This window comes from Macaca mulatta, chromosome 9, assembly GCF_049350105.2.
Source record: "Macaca mulatta isolate MMU2019108-1 chromosome 9, T2T-MMU8v2.0, whole genome shotgun sequence".
NCBI classification, from domain to species: Eukaryota; Metazoa; Chordata; class Mammalia; order Primates; family Cercopithecidae; genus Macaca; species Macaca mulatta.
The window spans coordinates 100,367,238-100,386,049 of record NC_133414.1 but is presented as its reverse complement, the minus strand read 5'-3'; the positions used below and the strand labels follow the sequence as shown (position 1 = coordinate 100,386,049).

Below are 18,812 nucleotides of genomic sequence, written 5' to 3'. Positions count from 1 at the left end.
TCAAAGTTTATCTCTTTTCTCTCTGTTTTATATAAGTAAATAGTCTAGATAGGAATTTTTCACTAGGTCCAATTCAATGCCAGGGACTATGACACTTAGTCATTACCATAAGGGACTGTTGAATAACATCAGAACAAGGTGTGATGGAAGTGGCAGATCCCTGTGGACACAAGGAACGCTTTCCACTGGTTTGTTGTTGTTGCTATTTTTTAAGCTTAAAGATTTTCCAGCTTCCTGCCAATCATTCCTAAACTAAAACTTGCACATTTTCCAGTGTTTGATAATTTAACACAGTTGGGCCATGAGTCAACATTTCCCAACAAGAAATTATGGTCACAAGAGTATCTTGCTTATGTATCATAAGTTGTAGTGACCTTTGCATAACCAAAATGGGCCTTTTGGGATAGGTGGACTGTAGTATGACCCAGTTTATCAACATCAGGAAACCTAACAGGTGTCAGTCATAAGCATTGCATTGAGTAATTGCCCACCTCCTTGTCATCAGCACATAACTAACCACTTGTTTCAGTGGTTTATTATGAGGTAGTACATATGTGTGAGATCATTAGCTGAGAAATTCTGATCATTGAATTAGGATGTACAGTCACAGTTTAATTGAAGTTTATATAGGCAGATATTTCCCCTTTTCACAAAATTCCATATTACATAAACTATTAAGTGTTTTAACGTGTAAGAATTTAACGAAGTCATTTTTTTCTCATATACTCTTGGGACTTACTCTCCCATGTAGTCAGTATCACACTTATTCAGAATAACTAATTATTTTGACCAGCAAATACTTTATTAAAAACTTTAAAAAGGAGTCTGTGTCATTGGTACTGAGCAAATACTAAATATATTCACTTGCACCCAGCATTAATGCTTAACATTGGATGGTGGATGTTATTACAGAGGCATAGATGCTCTACAAGGAATAGGCCCTATTTCAACACTTTCTCATAAAGAGTAAATCTACTTGGTCTATTTAAGTAAACATCAGTATTATGCTATAAAACTAACAAACAAAAAAAGTTTAGTAGTCATATCTACATTATAAATTAATACCATATACTCATCTGTTCATTAAACACACATTTGTTGAGCTTCTACTATGTGTCAAACATTGAACTGGGTTCTAAAGACTCAAAGACACCTCCCTTCCTGTAAAGAGTTTCCCATATAATCAATCAGCAAGGGTAACCAATAAGCACATAATCCTGATATAGTACAGTTTGCTATACAAAAACTATGTACAACATACTATGTGAGCACAGAGCAGACTTGGGGAGGAAGTGGTAAGAGGTAGCTTCCTAAAAGAAGATGTCACTTGAGCTAATTCCTTCAAGATGAGGGAAGACAGGTAAAGTCAGTGATGCTGGAGCAATGTTCCAAGAACACATGCACTTTTTCAGAAGCAAAAGAGGCAAAGAACACTTGAGGAATGACCAGTAGCTCAGTTAGGTGGAAATTGAACTTGATCTTTGCCATCGTGTGTTGTAGCATTAATGTATACCATGATAATTCACATCAGCATTTTATTAGACAGTCGCTCTTTCTCTCTCTTTCTCTCTTTTTCAAGAATGCAACTTATTAATTCCTTACTCACTGTAGCTCAATGGGCTCTATATGTAACTCACTTTATACTCCAACCGCCTTGTGGAGTTTCTATCCCTTCCCCATCACATAGGTGAGAAAACTGAGGATTAGAGGGCTCAGGTATCTTATGTATGTTTCAGCTGCTAGGAAGTGGCAAAGCTGGCATTCAAATGCAGGCCTATTTAAAAGCTAGTGCTTTTAAACACCTCACTTAACTGCAGTAATTTTTTAAGCTCTGGCTTTCTCCCAATTATGATACCTTCTTATACCATTCTTTTTTTGCTGCTGTCAGCTAGAGATAATCATAGTTAACATTTATACTCTGATTTTAGAAAACACTTGTATACTTGTTTTCATTTGATCCTCACAACTGTTCTGACAGATCAGGAAGTAAATATTATCTTTGCTTTAAATGAGGAAATCAATGGTCCTATTGAACATTTTTCTTAAAGAACTAGTGAACAACAAAATAGAATTTGGAAAACACAACTTTATATTCAAAAGTTGATGTTTCACAGCATATACAAAAATTAACTAAAAATGGATCATAAACCTAAACATAACACCTTAAATTCTAAAACTGCTAGATGAAAACATAGGAGAAAATCTTTATGACCTTGGATTTAGTAAACTTTTTTTTTTTTTTTTTTTTTTGCGATGGAGTCTTGCTCTATTGCCCAGGCTGGAGTGCAGTGGCGCAATCTTGGCTCACTGCAACCTCCCCTTCACAGGGTCAAGCAATTCTCCTGCCTCAGCCTCCTGAGTAGCTGGGATTACAGGCACACACCACAGTGCCCAGCTAATTCTTTTGTATTTTTAGTAGAGACGGGTTTGGCCAGGCTGGTCTTGAACTCCTGACCTCAAATGATCCGCCCATCTCGGCCTCCCAAAGTGCTGGGATTACAGGCATGAGCCACTGTGCCCGGCAACATTTCTTAGATAGAATACAAAAAAGCACAAACCATACAGAAAGAAACTGATTAATTGAGCTTAATTAAAATCAAAAACAGTGTCTTTGAAAGACACTATTAGGAAAATGAAAAGACAGCCACAGACTTGGAGAAAATGTTGCAAAGGACTATCTGTAAAAGCATTTATCAGTAAAAGGCTAGTATTCAGAATATGCAAAGAACTCTCACAAATCAATAATTTAAAAAACAAACAGCACAATCATCTAAAAATGGGCAAAAGACTTAAAAGAGTACTTCACTAAAGAAGAGATGTGAATTTACTGTGGAGTTATAAGAATTCTACACTGAAAACTACAAAACGTTGCTGAAAGACATTTTAAAAGACCTGAATAAATGAAAACACATCATATATTGAAAGATGTAATATTTTTAAGATTGCAGTGTCAACTAGACTGATCTACAGACTCGTTTCAGTCTCTATCAAAATTGCAATGGCCTTTACAGAAATGAAAAAGCCAAAATTTATATGGAACCACAAGGACCCCCTGATAGCCAAAACAATCTTAAAAAAAAGAACAAAGTTGGAGGACTCATATGTTCTCATTTCAAATCTTACTGCAAAACTACAGTAATCAGGACACTGTGGCACTGACATAAGGACAGGCATAGATCAATGGAATGTAATTGAAAGTTCAGAAATAAACCCATAGCTATAGTCAATTGATTTAGGACAATATTTTCAAGAACATTCAATGGGGAAAGAATAATCTATTTCAATATATAGTGCAGGGACAACTGGATATCCACATACAAAAGAGTGAGCTGGACCCTTACATCACACTGCACACAAAAATTCACTCAAACTGGATCAAAAACCTAAGTGTGCAAGGTAAGATAATAAAACTTCTGGAAGAAAACATATTGGTAAATCTTCATAACCTCTGATTTGGCAATGGTTTCTTAGATATGACACCAAAAATATAAGCAACAAAAGAAAAGATAATTTGGACTTCAATACTTTTGTTCATCAAAGTATTATCAAAACAGTGAAAAGATAACCCAAAGAATGGGAGAAAATATTTATGAGTCACATATCTGATAAGAATCTACTATCTAGAATGTATAAAGAACTCTTACAACAGCAAAAAAAAGAAAAGAAAAACCCAACCCAATTAAAAAATGAGCAAAGGACTTGAATAGACATTTTGCCAAAGAAGAAATACAAATGGACAATAAGCACATGAAAAGGTGTGTGAAATCATTATTCATTTGGGAAATGCAAATCAAAATCACAATGAGATACTATTTCACTTCCATTAGGATGGCTGTAAGATACAGAATAACAAGTGTTAGAGAGGATGTGAAGAAATGGAACACTTGTACTTTGCTGGTGGGCATGTAAAATGGTGCAGCCACTGTGGAAAAAAGCTTGGTGGTTCCTCAATAAGTTAAGCATAGAATTACAATATGACCCAGCAATTCCACTCCCAGATGTATAATTAAAAGAAATGAAAGCCTGTGTTCAAACAAAACTGCATACACAAATGTTCATAACAGCACACTTTAGCCAAAAGTGGAAACAACCTGAATGTCTATCAACTAATGAATGGATAAACTATATATTATATCCATACAGGGGAATATCATTCAGCCATAAAAAGGGATGAAGTACTGATACATGCTGTAACATGGATGAACCTTGAAAACATGTTATATGATAGAAGCCAGTCATAAAGATAACCTCTTGAATGATTCCATTCATATGAAACATGCAGTATAGGCAAATCCATAGAGACAGAAAGCAGATTAGTGTTTACCGGTCACTAATTGCAAATTTTATGTGTATTTCACAAAACACACAAAAAGAAGAGATGTGAATGGCAGTTGAGCACACATAAAGATAATGACTATCAATGGTCATTAAGGAAGTGCAAATTACAACTACAATGAAATATCATGACACACCTACAAGAAAACATGCTATGTGAAGGAAACCAGTCACGGCTTGGATCAGAAACTCTGAAGATGACAAATGCTGGCAAGGATGTGAAACAACTGGAACTCTCACGTATCACTGGTAGGAATGCAAAATGGCACAGCCACTTTGAGGAATACTTTGGCAGTTTCTTACAAAGTTAAACATGCACTTACCATGTGACCCAGCAACACCACCCTTAGAGATTTACCCAAGAACAATGAAGGCATGCATCCTCATGAAAATCTATATCCAAATAATATGAGCAGCTTTCTTAATCATTGCTGAATAGTGGAAATAACCTAAATATTCATCACCTGCTAAGTGGGTAAATATTATACATCCATAAATGAAAAACTACTCAGTAATAAAAAGGAGCAAACTAGAAATATTTATAGTAACGTAAATGAATCTCAGAAGCGTCATCTCAGTGAAAGAAGTCAGACTCAAAGTCTGTGTGTATGACTTTCTGGAAAAGGTAAAACTGTAGAGACAAAAAACAGATTAGTGTTAGCAGGGGCTGTGATTGAGAGGAAGGGATTAACTGCAGTGCGGCATAAGGGAAATTTGGGGGTGGTGGAAATATTCTCTGTTATTTGTAGTGGCTGTTACACAACTGTGTATGTTGTCAAAATATATAGAACAATACACACAAAAAATAAATTTTACTATATATAGGTTCAATTAAGCTGACTTTTAAAACCACCTGTTTTTTATTCTCCATTATTGTCTTTCTGAGGAACACAGTATTAAATTTTTTAATACTTTTAATTTAATTTTCACAGTATTAAAAGTAGAAGGAAGTTCGTTTCTAGACCTGAAGATCAAAATGCTGCATTCTTTCTTGCCATAATCCTATGGCCCAGATATAAAGTCATTGGGTCCATTCAACATGAATGAGAACCAGAAAGAAATGTCAGTGTCATGCTTCTGGGTCATCAAGAAGAATAAATAGGGAATGGGAGAAGAAATGCAGAAAAGTTGAGTCTGCGGGAAATCAACCAGCTGTCAACCTACAGAGGGGGAAGAGGTAGTAGTGAGGCCCAGTTCAGGAGGAAAAGTGATTTTCAGTTTATCTCTGGACTCACCATGGAAAGCATTTTCAGTCCTTTGCATCCTAGAATCCCAAGCAATTGGATCCTTTGAGAAAGTGTGACAGAGCATTTATATTTAGATGAAAACAAAAGAATTCCAAATCTGTTAAATCAGTTTACAGAAAGGAGCTGGTTTTTGTACCCTCACACTTTTCATAGTGCTCAGCAACTACTGGGAACAAAACAAATATTTGAAGAATTAATGAATGAATACACTAAAACTTGCTGAAGGGCAGAACAATTTTCTATTAAATTAAAAACTCTAAAGGCAAATGTAATATGACTATTGTTCTGTCCATTATTACTTCAATAGTACTAGAGAAAACCGTATTTCATTCTTTATTGTGTGCTTGTTCTGAACAAGTCCTCGTCAAAAGAGTTTGCTCCAGTATTTTCAGGGTTTTAAAAGATAGAATAGATCTAAACAGAGTCAATGTAGACCTCAACAATTGAATATACAATTTCAGCAAAGTATGTCCTTTGCAGTTTGAACCCACTAAAGCTACTACATGGATCATATAATTGATTTGTGGCACATTCTGCCTGCATCTACCCAATGGTTTATTAAAATAGAATAGACAAATGCCAATAAAATGAAAAGCTCCACTGAGAATTGAGCAAACCACATTGCTTTCTTCACACCTAGGGTGTTCCAACCAATAGTAATTTTACAGCAGCTCTCTGTAGTACCAGATACAGAGCTCAGTAATCAGGAGTCCACAATACAAGTAAGCCTTTCTCTAAAGCACAACAAAGAAATGAGTTTATGAAATCACCATTAAATATAATAGAACACTGGAGAGATGAGTAGAACAGAGGAAAGATGAAATGATGAACACAACACATAAGAACCAATTAAAAATGTACCATCTCTGCAGGAAAGCAACCATGTGTTTATAAAGCTCTTTATGAATATTAAGTACCGTAGCATAAGATGATTAGAACTGAGAGCCTCAAAAATCTGTGGCCGAAAGAGGTTCAATTATCAAAGAAAGATACCTAAAAATAGATTAAATAGTATAATCAGCTCCCCAATTTATCATTATTATCCCAGTTTGGAGTATCACTTATCTTTAGTAAGATGCAGTATATGGTTAAGAAATCATCTTTATCGTCACTTTTCTTAATAATATAACACATATATTTCATATGTGTATGATTTCTACTTTGCTACAAAAATCTGAGCATAGAGAATCAACTGTTTTAAGAAAGAATTTTTAAAATTAAATCAGAATAGGTGTTGTGCTGGGCAATTCAGTTGCTCAGGAACTGGGATAGAGTGGTGAGGGGTTAAGTGTGACAAAATAGAAGGTGGTTAATAGCATAGTTATTTGGAGGGCGGGGGTGGGAAAGCAAAATTTAGAGACTCAGAAACTAAAGAAAATTATTTTCATAGAGAAAAAAAATTCCACCACCTTTAGAGACCATTTGAACACTGAGAATATAAAAATTTCAAAACTTTGAATTAGCTTTTTTGTTGGCCTGTGTTGATTTATTCTTTCAGCAAATATTTATTCGATGCCAGTCATATACAGTGGAGTAATAGATACCAGAAATACAAAGATGAGTAAGACACAGCCCCCGTAGCTTGCTATTTTTAGGAGTCAAAAGGCTTTTAAACATCAAATATCTCTTACCAAATTGCATTTTGGTTAGTTGTGTGTAGAGGAATTAACAACATTTTGTTGGATTTTCATCAAACCCCAAAAGAATTTTTTAAAAATAGGAGAACATTAAGGATAAATACACCCCTAGTAGAAGTAGGAACATTACATTTTAAATTTGGCCAATAGAAAATATTTTGTATATAAATTAAAAAAAAAAAAAAAAAAAAAAAACCTGTTTTCAACTTTCATGTCCCAGCCCTTCCTTTCTTATATTATGGAACTTTACTCAGTGGCTAATAGTATTGTTCCACTGTAGCCACAACACTGAAGTTATATCTTTTTCAGAGTGCCTGGACTAGTTTCCTATATGCAAATAAGTAAACAGCCATTTCCATTGACATCAGAATAAGTTCTGGTCTCTCCTTCATTTATTGACACTTCTCCCTGTGTGTGTAAACAGGCATGTGATCAATGCTACAATCAATGCCTTGGGAATATGGTAAGATTAGGGAGATATATACAGAGAATCAATATGAACCACATTCACTCTCTAGGCCACATGTAATTTGAATTTATTCCACATTTGATTAAGTCATTTTCCCCCAATCCCTATTTTCCTCTAACCCTTAGATGGTTACTACTTAAATATTTAACCATGGGCGAACAAACGAACCATGTGTTCCTGTAGATTCTAGTTCTATCTAGAGTAGTATTTGTATAAAAAAGAGATTATGCAGATTTCTGGGAAATACATTTTATACAAGATTTCATTCCATTTTTAAAAATTACTCATCAACTTACCAAACCCAAACTCAAGTTATCCAGTGATAATGGAAATTACTGATGGTTTTTCAAAGCTCACGTTAGCTCCTCCCTAGCCACCATCCCTCCCTTTCATGGAAAACGTTCTTCAGACTGACGGAGACTCTGCTTTAAGCCGTTTCAAGCCTTACCCCAGAGCAGTGGTTCCAAGCATTTTTTTCTTTATTTTTATGGACCAGTGAAACCCCTCTAAATGTTTTGGGAGCTAAGATAATATTGTTATCTTTTAATTCTTCAACTAAAAATTTAAAAGGCGAAAACACAGCTACAAGAATTCAAACAAAAGAATAACCCAAAAAATAAAGTTACAGCCTCATAACAGATTTATAAATATTATATATGTATATATATATAATGCACTTAGCTCCATGAAAACGCTCAGAATTCTTACTTTTTTTCCATCTTGCCACAGACTGCCTTTTGGGAAAAACTACCTTTGTGCTTTGCATAGATAGGGGCTATAAAGGAACAAGTTAACCAAATATTCAATTTCTGCTGTTTATGTACCATGGCATGGGCTTAGGTTTACACTGGCAGCAGAGTAGAGAAATGCAAGGAAGTGAGAAAATGTATGAATCAGCTCCATACCATCTTAGCCTTCATATTATTGCCAGTGTGGTCAATACCTCACACACGCAATGAGCAGGGGAAATGCCAAGGCAAGAAGATTATTACTCAAAGTTTTCCCCAGTCAAGTTAGTGTGCAACCAGTAAACAATAAAATTTCTCTTAATTCGGGAACAATTTAAGTAAAAAGTCACTGTCAGACATTGGAGTGGATGAAAAAAATTTTTTTTTGTTTTTTGTTTTTTGTTTTGAGACGGAGTCTCACTCTGTTGCCAGGCTGGGTGCAATGGCACGATCTCAGCTCACTGCAACCTCTGACTCTCTCATTCAAGCCATTCTCCTGCCTCAACCTCCCAAGTAGCTGGGATTACAGGCACGTGCCACCATGCCCTGCTAATTTTTGTATTTTTTTCTTTTTTTTTTCTTTTTCTTTTTTTTAGTAGAGACGGGGTTTCACCATGTTGGCCAGAATGGTCTCAATCTCCTGACCTCATGATCCACCTGTCTCAGCCTCCCAAAGTGCTGGGATTACAGGTCTGAGCCACTGCGCTCGGCCGAAAATTGTTATTAAAAGATGCAGTGTGAGTATCAAAATACAAGTGATGGCTTAGGTATCTCCATCTGCTGTCAAGGCTTATGCATACCCAAAGCTTATTAAAGTGACCTGCAGGAAGGTAATGTAACATAAGAAAGTGGTAAAATTATCTACAGTCTTTGCAACTAGGGTTTGTGTGTGTGTGTGTGTTTTAATGTGAATTACCTTGTATGTGGTTGAGAAATAAGAGATCAATATCAGGAGACTCATATTGGTTTCAAACTCATTTATATTTTGAAGTAATTGGAGTAACTTTTCTTACGGGCAAGCATAAAGCCTTTCTAAATATGAAGGTCTCAGGAATAAAAACTTAAAATCTACAAACGTGCTTTCCTTTAGTGCAAATAGTGGCTGTTCCAATGGCTCAAAGAACTGCTGGTTTTCTACCACGTTAAGCTCTTCAGCAAAAGTGGAAGTCCAGATGGTGAAACCACAAAGATATTTCCCCTATATTAACGTGACAGACTGATGAAAAAGGCAGATGAAATATGATCCTAGATCATACTTTCAATTTAGCTCAAAAAGGTCTACTTTAGAAGCAACTGTCGCCAAGACCCATATCTCAAAGGAGAAACACAAGCCCCAGGATCTAGGCTGCAAAGAGTGTATCACTTTAGCTAGATGCAGAGGCTGGGAGAATGTTAACTGTACTAGCCACTTTACTATAATGTTTATTGGTTTTGTTAGTGCTTGGCTCAAAGTTCCATAGGCTTTGAGTCATCTGCCCCCAACTCTGTTTTTTCCACAAGCCCTGATATTTTTAGCATACAATTTTGTAGAACTATGGTTGTAGCTAAAACGCCTGTAGTTTATTTTCACGCAGCAGCCAAAGCACCTGTGTGACCCAGAGAAGGGCAGTGTCCTGGACAGGGGTCTTAGAAGGTTATTAGAAGGAATTGTAATTGGGTTTGCAGCAGCATCTAGAGGAAATGGCTCCTGATGTGATCTGTTTCTTGGCATTGAAGTGTCTCTGGTTTGGAGAAAGGCAATGCATCAAGCTATTGTAACTTAATGGGAAAGGAGAGAAAGAAACAGTAAAGAATATTTAGTTCCCTTATTTCTAATTATGTGTTTCTTCTGTAATCTTCTAATCCAGGGTTGGTATATAGAATTCCTCTCAAGTGCCAACTCCAATTGACTGGTGGTGGCTGCCTGAGGCACCGAAGGGAGAAGGATGCTGAGGCCCTGCTGGGCTTCCTGGAAAGACTGCCACGACTGATTAGTGATATCTGTCAGGAGTTGCTGCACCTGTGTCACCCCCATAATCTATGATACAGTTGGGGAAATTTGCCCAGCAAGATGAATGATCTGGGAAGACAACCAGACTTGGTTCTGGAATTGGTACATTTACCTTTGAAAATGAACAAATGGATTCTTAGATAACCAGTATATCTCTGTCAGTTTCACCTGAGGCTGCTCATTTGGGTGAGCTGAGAAAATGGAGTGTTTAAACCAGCAATGCTAAAGACATTAGAAGTCCTAACACCAACAATGCTACTTAACTGAAAAAGCACTGCTTAAAGGATCCTACCATTCATTATATTTTGACTTGTTGTGCATTGAGAAACTGTGGAGTATTTACCATCCCTCTCCCATCACCCTACTTAATACTTGCCGTATTTCTTCAACTATAAGATGCCACCCCATCAGTGTACACCAGGAGACAGTCAAGATGTAGTTTTCACATGTGTGAACTTGGTTATTTCTGGTGCTCTTGGAGTGGGCAGCTGTAACTTCTTGATATTTAAACTAACAAATTATTTAAGAACAATTTGAGGAAAGAATATGAGTCTCGTTACTGTCTGAAAACCTTTCTTTCCCAATGAAGAGAAAAAAGCATAATCCATACTTGCAGAACAGTGTCAGCAGCTCAGAAGAAAACCCTAGAAAAAAATAATTCAGTGGAATATCCTTGTAAGAAATGCCACATCGCCAGTGTTTTAGACAGCACAGAGGACAGACTGAATAGGGAAGTGCATGGATATCAGACATCAGCATGTCTGAGTTAAAGAGTGGTTCAGAGAAGTCCATCTCTAAATGTGAGTCTTTAGAAGGGCTTAACCAATGTATTTCTCTTTTATTTCCTTTTTATGTTTGCAAAAGATACACATAGACAAATCCGAAAGAACTTTTCTATTAAGTATAAATTTCTTTCTCATTGGTACATAAAATATTGTTGTGTTTTATGGTGCCTTAAATTCAATGAAATGTGGTATAATTTGCATTCATGGCATAAGTTAGGAAACGTAGCAGCAAAAATTTCATTATTCATTGTCCAAGCTCCCTGATCGCATTAGTTGCACATCTAGAATTAGAATTTATAAAACCTTAATTCTTGCCTACCCTCTTGAGTGTCACCTGTTGCCATATTTCAGAAAGGTTTCTTTAAGTAACCAAATTATGGGCTGGATGGCTGAATAGGTCAGCCTAAAATAAAGCCACTCTATAGGCCAAACAAATGACTGTTCTCTATGGGTAAATGTTTCCTAGTCCAAGGACGCACTGTAGCTTTAGCATAGATATAAAAGGAAGAATGGACATTATTTGAATTATTTTGCTAATAATCAACTGTCATTTTGATAAGAAATACTTAGCCTCCTTGTCTGCCTACCTCTTTCTTTTCATCTTTAATTTCATTTTCACACCAAAAGCACTTTTTTGTGTGAACTTTTACAATTAGTAATCATGGTACAAAGAAACTATTAGGCTGAACCATATACAAATTGACAATATTTTACCATTTTTGACCTACAGAATCAGCAGGTTTGTGTGGTTCAACTTAATACATGACAGGAGACAGTCATTAAAGCAGTGCACGGTCTGAGGCCAGAGGACATCCCTTCATTCATCATTATTAAGAATCTTCTAAATACAATAGTTCCTCCATTTGAGCTTCTCCTCAGCTATATGGGGAGCCTCTGAATAACACTTTTTGTGTAGGTTTTCTGTCAAGACCTTCATTTGATCAACTGTGTACAATATCTTTTAACTCAATAAACATTTATTGCACACTTTAATATGATCCAGGCACTGTTCTCAGCCTTGGATACAAAGATCAGTGAGTCAGAGCCCCTATTCTTAGAAGCTTGCAGTCTAGGAGGGGAGGAGACAGGCATGGACATCATTACAGTGCAAAATAGCAAGTAATATAATAGATAGAAATAACATGCTGAAAAGGCACTGACCTTGCCTGGCTGAGCAAGAATGCCTCAGAGCAGGTGATGTTTATACTGAGTCTTGAAGGATGAGCAATTTACTTGTCAGCAAAGAGGAGGATGATGCAACACCACCCAGCAAAATGGTTTGTTCCAAGCCACAGAAGTACAAGAAGAAGAACCTGAGTTTGAATATAGATAGGACAAAGGCAAGAGAAGGGACAAGGACAAGGGTGACAAAGGTGAGAGAAGTGGCACGAGGTGAGATTTGAATGAAAGTAAGATCCTGGTTATGAAGAGCTCTCCATGTGGGGCTTAGGCGTTTGCATTTTATATAACAAAAGACATTGACATGGGTTGAAATTGCTTAGAAATAAAACCACTTCTTCAGCTTTATTTGTATACCCAGTCCAGTTATCACCTAAGTTTGTAGAAACATTGCATTTGCTACTCTATAGCAGGCAAGAGTTCTTTCTGACCATCCCTGGCACACATGTGAGCCAAAGCAACCTGGATTTGCAAGGGGTTGTTTCAGCCCTGACATCTCTCTTAAACACAGTCATTGAGCTGTGGTTCCTCACTGTGGCTGAAAGCATAGCCAAAGGCTGCATTATTGTGAGATTGTGGCTTTTGACAATTATGTGCTCCTCCACTGCAGGGCTCTTACTTTACATGGGTGAAGGAGCTTGCCAATACACGCTCCATGTTTTCATATTTTCCCTATTGGGTAATTGCAAAATGGGTGATTCCACCTAAATACAGTGAGATTGATTTCATCCAAACTGCCGACTGGCTAATCAGTGGCCCAGTTTTCCAGCCATGTGATCTGGCATCTGCGTTTTACCACTCATCAAATTAAATTACACAGCACCAATAAATTACCGGCTCATGACCGGGCAAAACCCTTTTCCTTAAACTCCTTCCTGGTTAATACTTGTGCAATGTTTAATAGTGCCACAGTTTATCTATACAGGGATGTCAACAGGAATGTATCAAAATTTTACCACAAATGGAGATTTATGTATGTGCAAATTATACATAGACACACACATATATGTATAGATATGAATATGTATGAATGAGTTATTCTATTGATGTGAATTTTCCAGATGCCTAAAGCTAAGTCAAAAATTAAATCTAAGTCAAAACAAAAATCAGAAATTTTTGTTTCGTTTTACTTAATCGAGTCTTTATGGAAATATTTCTGAAAGTGCTGGAAATGTAAGTTCTGGAGTCAGCCTGCTCTGTTCGAATCCCTGTTTCTTTATCTACTGACTTTCCGTCTTTGGGCAAGTAGCAATCTTTCTGAGCCTCAACTTTCTTATGTATAAAATAAGAACAATAGTAACCACCTCATAGGGTTGCTATGTGAATTAAATGAGGTGTGCATATACAACATTTGATAGGCAGTGGGCATTCAAGAAATGCTAGCAATGAATACTTTATGCATATTAGAATTGCTTCTTGAAAGCTGGGGCCATCATGGTGAACATTAATGATTGTAAGACAGCTAATAACTGATGCCCTCAGCTCCTGTTAAGAGCCAGAAAGTTATTTGCCTCTCCATTAAATTGACCCAGACTGCCAGGATTCTTTCCAGTCTTTTCTGGGTTTTGAGTTTTTATATAGCATCCCAACATGGTTTCACTCTGTGGCCCCATCCAAGTCTCATCTTGAACTGTAATCCCCATAATCCCCATGTGTTAAGGGAGGGACCTGGTGGGAGGTGATTGCATCATGTCGGCAGTTTCCCCCATTCTGTTCTCATGATAGTGAGTGAGTTTTCATGAGATCTGGCAGTTTTATAAGTGTTTGACAGTTCCTCCTTCACACACTCTCTCTCTTGCCTGCCACCATGTAAGATGTGCCTGCTTCCCCTTCCGCTGTGATTATAAGTTTCTCAAGGCCTCCTCAGCCATTTGGAACTGTGAGTCAATTAAACCTCTTTTCTTTATAAATTACCCAGTCTCAGGGAAGTTCTTAATAGCAGTGTGAGAATGAACTAATACATATCCCTTGCTATTAGACTATTGGTTATCACATTCTGAAATCACTAATATCTAGGATCCTAGCCATTTTCTTCCTCCTGTAGTGTTTTACTGACAAATTAAATAATCCAGCTTGATAAAATTCTATCTAAAGCAGGTTAGAAGCTCTAATTAAATAATCAAGTCTGCGCTTAAGTGACTGTACTATGTACTGCCTATTTTAGCCACTCAAAGATCTTGTCTGCTGATTTCAAGATTATCAGTTATGTTTGTGATAGATGATGTTGCTGTAAGAGACCTCCAGAAAAGTGAGAGGATGCTCTTAATATTTCATGTTTATATCTGAGTGACACAGGTCTACAGAGGCCCATGTCTTTAGAGGTTCAACAGGGAAATAATAGTACCATCCCTATTTAAAAAGCGAATATAACATATACATTAAAAATATCTATGGCAAAGTTTTTCTGCTTTAAGAAAACTGTAGGCTCTGTAAGCCAGGCATGGTGGCTTATGCCTGTAATCTCAACACTTTGGGAAGCCAAGACAGGAGAATAGCTTGAGACCAGGAGTTGAAGACCAGCCTGGACAACATAGTGAGACCCCATCTCTAAAAAAATTGTTTTAATTAGCCAGGCATGGTGGTGTGCATTTACAGTCCTAGCTACTAGGAAGCTAAGGCAGGAGAATCTCTTGGCCCAGGAGTTCAAGAGTACAGTGAGCTATGATCATGCCACAGCACTTCAGCCTAGACAACAGAGCAAGACCCTATCTCCAGAAGAAAAAAAAAAAAACTGTAAGGGAATATACTGACTCAGCCTATCTAGAACAAAGATCTCAGCACCATAATTTAAATAGCATTTATTACATTTCTTGATTTTTTTTCCTGATTTTCAGATAAGTGAATCCTCATGGGCCTTACATTATTACTATCCGTGAAAACATTGTATAGGAGAGACCAGAACTGTCATATTGTCATCCATGTGGATGGAGCCCCCTGAAGTTGTACAGTGAAGCAGTCCCAAGCAGATGGCCATTACAGCAAGTTTTCATATCCTGGTTTTTTAGAGGGTTTTTGGTGCTTCAGTGGGCAAGTCATCTCAGTGTCCAACATAACTGCATTCACCTCCCACTCATTCTCCTTACTGCAAATGCTTATTAGCCATCATCCATCCAAATTTTGAGAATATTTTCTCCAGAAAACAATCTCTGTGCCTTTTTTCATACGTTCAGATATGAAAATAAAAAGCTGTTAAAAAAGACTGCTTTGGGGTCAGTCTTCCTCTCAGGACTGAAAGTTCCTTAAGGACAAGGTTGTGAAATTTTAAAATTCTCCTGCTTCCAGTGCTCAACATGGGGCCTGGGCCAGAACAGCGCTCAGGAAATATGTGAGGAAGAAAGAACCATGGGGTGAGGAATGGTGGAGAGAAACTGAAGAAGGATGTCTTGGTCAATTTGGGCCACTATAGCAAAATACCATAGACTGGGTGGCTAATAAACAGAAATGTCTTTCTCACAGTTCTGAGGTCTGGGAAGTGCAAGATCAAGGCACTGGCAGATCCAGTGTCTGGTGAGAGCCCCCTTTCTCATAGATGGCACCTCTGGCTGTGTCCTCACATGGTGGAAAGGACCAACAAGCTTCCTTGGGCCTGTTTGATAAGGAGCACTAATTCCATTCGTTAGGACTTTGCCCATGACCTAATCACCTCCCCAAATGCCCCACCTTCTAATACCATCACCTAGGGTTAGGACTTCAACATATGAATTTGAGGGGGATAAACATTCAGACCATAGGCCCTACTAATTTTGAAGTTCAACCCACTTCTGATTATCTTATCTAATAACTGAAAATTTAAACATTTATGAATATAAATATAAACACTTGAACTGGGGTTGGGGGGAGTTTAGTGAGTCTTGGTTTGTTTTTTATTTCTTGTGTGTGCATTTTTTGTTTGTTTTTTCTGGTGCTTCTTGTGAGAAATCTTGATTTCTCCAGGTAGACTAGCCTTTTCCAGGTGGGTGTTGCCATGACAGCACAATAGAGCGCAGAATGTCAATTGCAGTCTTCTTTTTACTTTTTCAGGTTACAAATGCTGCTGCCAACTGTCCTGGCCAAATGACTCTGCATCACAAACCTTTCCTTGCATGTGGAGGGGATGGATTTACTCAGTCCAACTTTGATGGCTGCATCACTTCTGCCCTATGTATTCTGGAAGCTCTAAAGAATTACATTTAGTGCTTATATCCTTATTCTCTACATGTACACTGGGTTTTTATTTTCACAATTTTCTGTTATTCATTATTTTGTTTTCTATTTTGTTAAGAAAAATTACTGGAAAATTGTTCCTCACTTATTGTCATTTTTCATGTGGAGTATAAAATCAATTTTGTAATTTTAATAGTTACAACCCATGCTAGAATGGAAATTCTTCGCACCTTGCACCTTCCCTACTTTTCTGAATTGCTTTGACTACTCCTTGTTGGAGGAAAAGTGGTACTTAAAAAATAACAAACGACTCTCTCAAAAAAATTGCATTAAATCACGATAACAGTTTATGTGCCAAAAACTTGATTATCCTTATGAAAATTTCAATTCTGAATAAAGAATAATCACATTATCAAGGCCCCATCTTAAGTCTTCAGATGTGTCCTTGAATCAATATTTTTGCAAATTATACAAAACAAGATTTTTCCAAAATGTGAGTAACAGAGTGTAATTCTTATTTCTTATTTATCCCCCAAGTTACTAAGTGATCCTGAATTGTAGGTCATATATGTCATCATCTTAGCGTGGAAGGCAACTTGACTGACAAAGAGACCTTCCTTCAGATTTTCAGAAAATAATAAGATTCCAGTTGATTTTCCCAGCCACACAGTACTTTTTAACTTTAAAACAAATCCCAGTCTTAATATGAAAGATGAAAATTAAATAGAAACAGAGAGAAAATACATCGATCCTTACCTTTTGCTATCTTTTATGGCTGGTGCTGTTACTTTATGGGCTCTCCAGTATGTGCTGTGGCATTTAGACTGTGTCAAGTTTAATGAATTTAACGCAACAAAAAATTTACTGAACCATAAAATAGATGCACTTAAAATAGTTCAATATTTGCCAAGTTGGTGGTTCAGCATATCACCCACATGCTTCAGTGACCTGTCCCCATGACTTGCTAGCTGGAGAAAAATCAATCTCCAGCCTTCCAAACCAGCTACCTGTTGCTAATTTGGAAAGCAAAATGATGAGTTCTATTCCAGTGTTTTGAAAGGGGAAAAATTATTGCAGCCTCTCAAACTAACAAAAGTTCAACAAAAGACTTCTTACTCTAATACTGTTTAAAGTTTCACACTTACATGTCCACTATCATACATATACATATACAGGCACAGGCAGAACTTGCTTCTATGGCTGCAAAGTGGGTTTTATGACCATATAGCATATTATTGTATGTTTCCTCTTAGCAATAAATTGGCGAAAAACTTAAATGCCAACATGTGATTAATGTCACTTATTTTGAAAGCAGGGAGAGGAAGAAGGAAATTTGTAGTCTCTATGAAATGGTGAAAAAGAGTGACTTTTTGTTATTTTGGCCCATATTTGACTAACATTTGTCTTTATTTATATTTTCAAAATTTTAAATGTAGGGATACATATATAGGTTTGTTATAGAGGTAAACTTGTGTCACAGGGATTTGTTGTATAGATTATTTTGTCACCCAGGAGTTAGGCCTAATACCCATTTGTTATTTTTCCTGATCCTCTCCTCCCTTGCACCCTCTACTCTCAGGTAGGCCCCACTTTCTGTTGTCCCCTCTGTGTGTCCATATGTTCTTATCATTTAGCTCCCTCTTGTAAGTGAGAACATGTGGTATTTGGTTTTATGTTCCGCATTAGTTTCCTAAAGATAATGGCCTCCAGCTCCATCCATGTTCCTGCCAAGGACATGATCTCATTCTTTTTTATGGGTGCATAATATTCCATGGTATGTATGTACCACATTTTCTTTTTCCATATTCTACCATATTTACCCTTAAAATATGGTAGAAAGTTCATTCAAATTAACTATTTTGTTTTTAACAAATATAATTCTAGAGCCATTTGACTGAAAGCACCCTGAGCCTTTAAAAACAATGCTATATTTATTTTATGAATTTATGTCCTCCAAAGGAGCGGGGGAAAGGATTTGTAAAGCTGGGATGGGTTGCTTGGAGAGGGTACTCCTCTAAGCCATTACTAATGACTTTTAATATCTATTCTTTCTAATTCTTCATCTGTTTTTATAAGACTATGGCAATATGAGGAAAAACCCTACTTAATATGTAGATCATTGTTTCTTTGCTATTTTGATTATTTTGAAAACTTATTTTACATTTAGATTTTCTTTCACTTCTTCCCCATTAGAAATGAAATGGTAGAAATATCTCCTCCAGGAAGCCATCCCAGAGGGCCAGAAAATTCAGCTGGCCAGGATGCTCTGAGAGACACAGGGCTACAGTATCAAACTCCC

The 18,812-nt window shown here is 36.9% G+C and overlaps 1 protein-coding gene across 3 annotated transcripts in view; it reads left to right on the top strand.

Annotated features, from left to right (window-relative positions):
• The window catches only part of RNLS (renalase, FAD dependent amine oxidase), a 311,199-nt gene extending 293,415 nt beyond the window's left edge, over positions 1 to 17,784 (top strand). Inside the window, exon 7 of one of the 3 annotated variants that reach the window (XM_001082034.5) lies at positions 16,391 to 17,784. In XM_001082034.5, the coding sequence (XP_001082034.3) occupies positions 16,391 to 16,543 (153 nt within the window). In that variant the 3' untranslated portion in view covers positions 16,544 to 17,784. Of the gene's footprint in view, positions 1 to 10,263; positions 13,484 to 16,390 lie in introns of those variants that run through there. The other 2 variants (XM_077945591.1, XM_028826630.2) reach the window with 2 other exon arrangements.
• Positions 17,785 to 18,812: the final 1,028 nt, after the last annotated feature.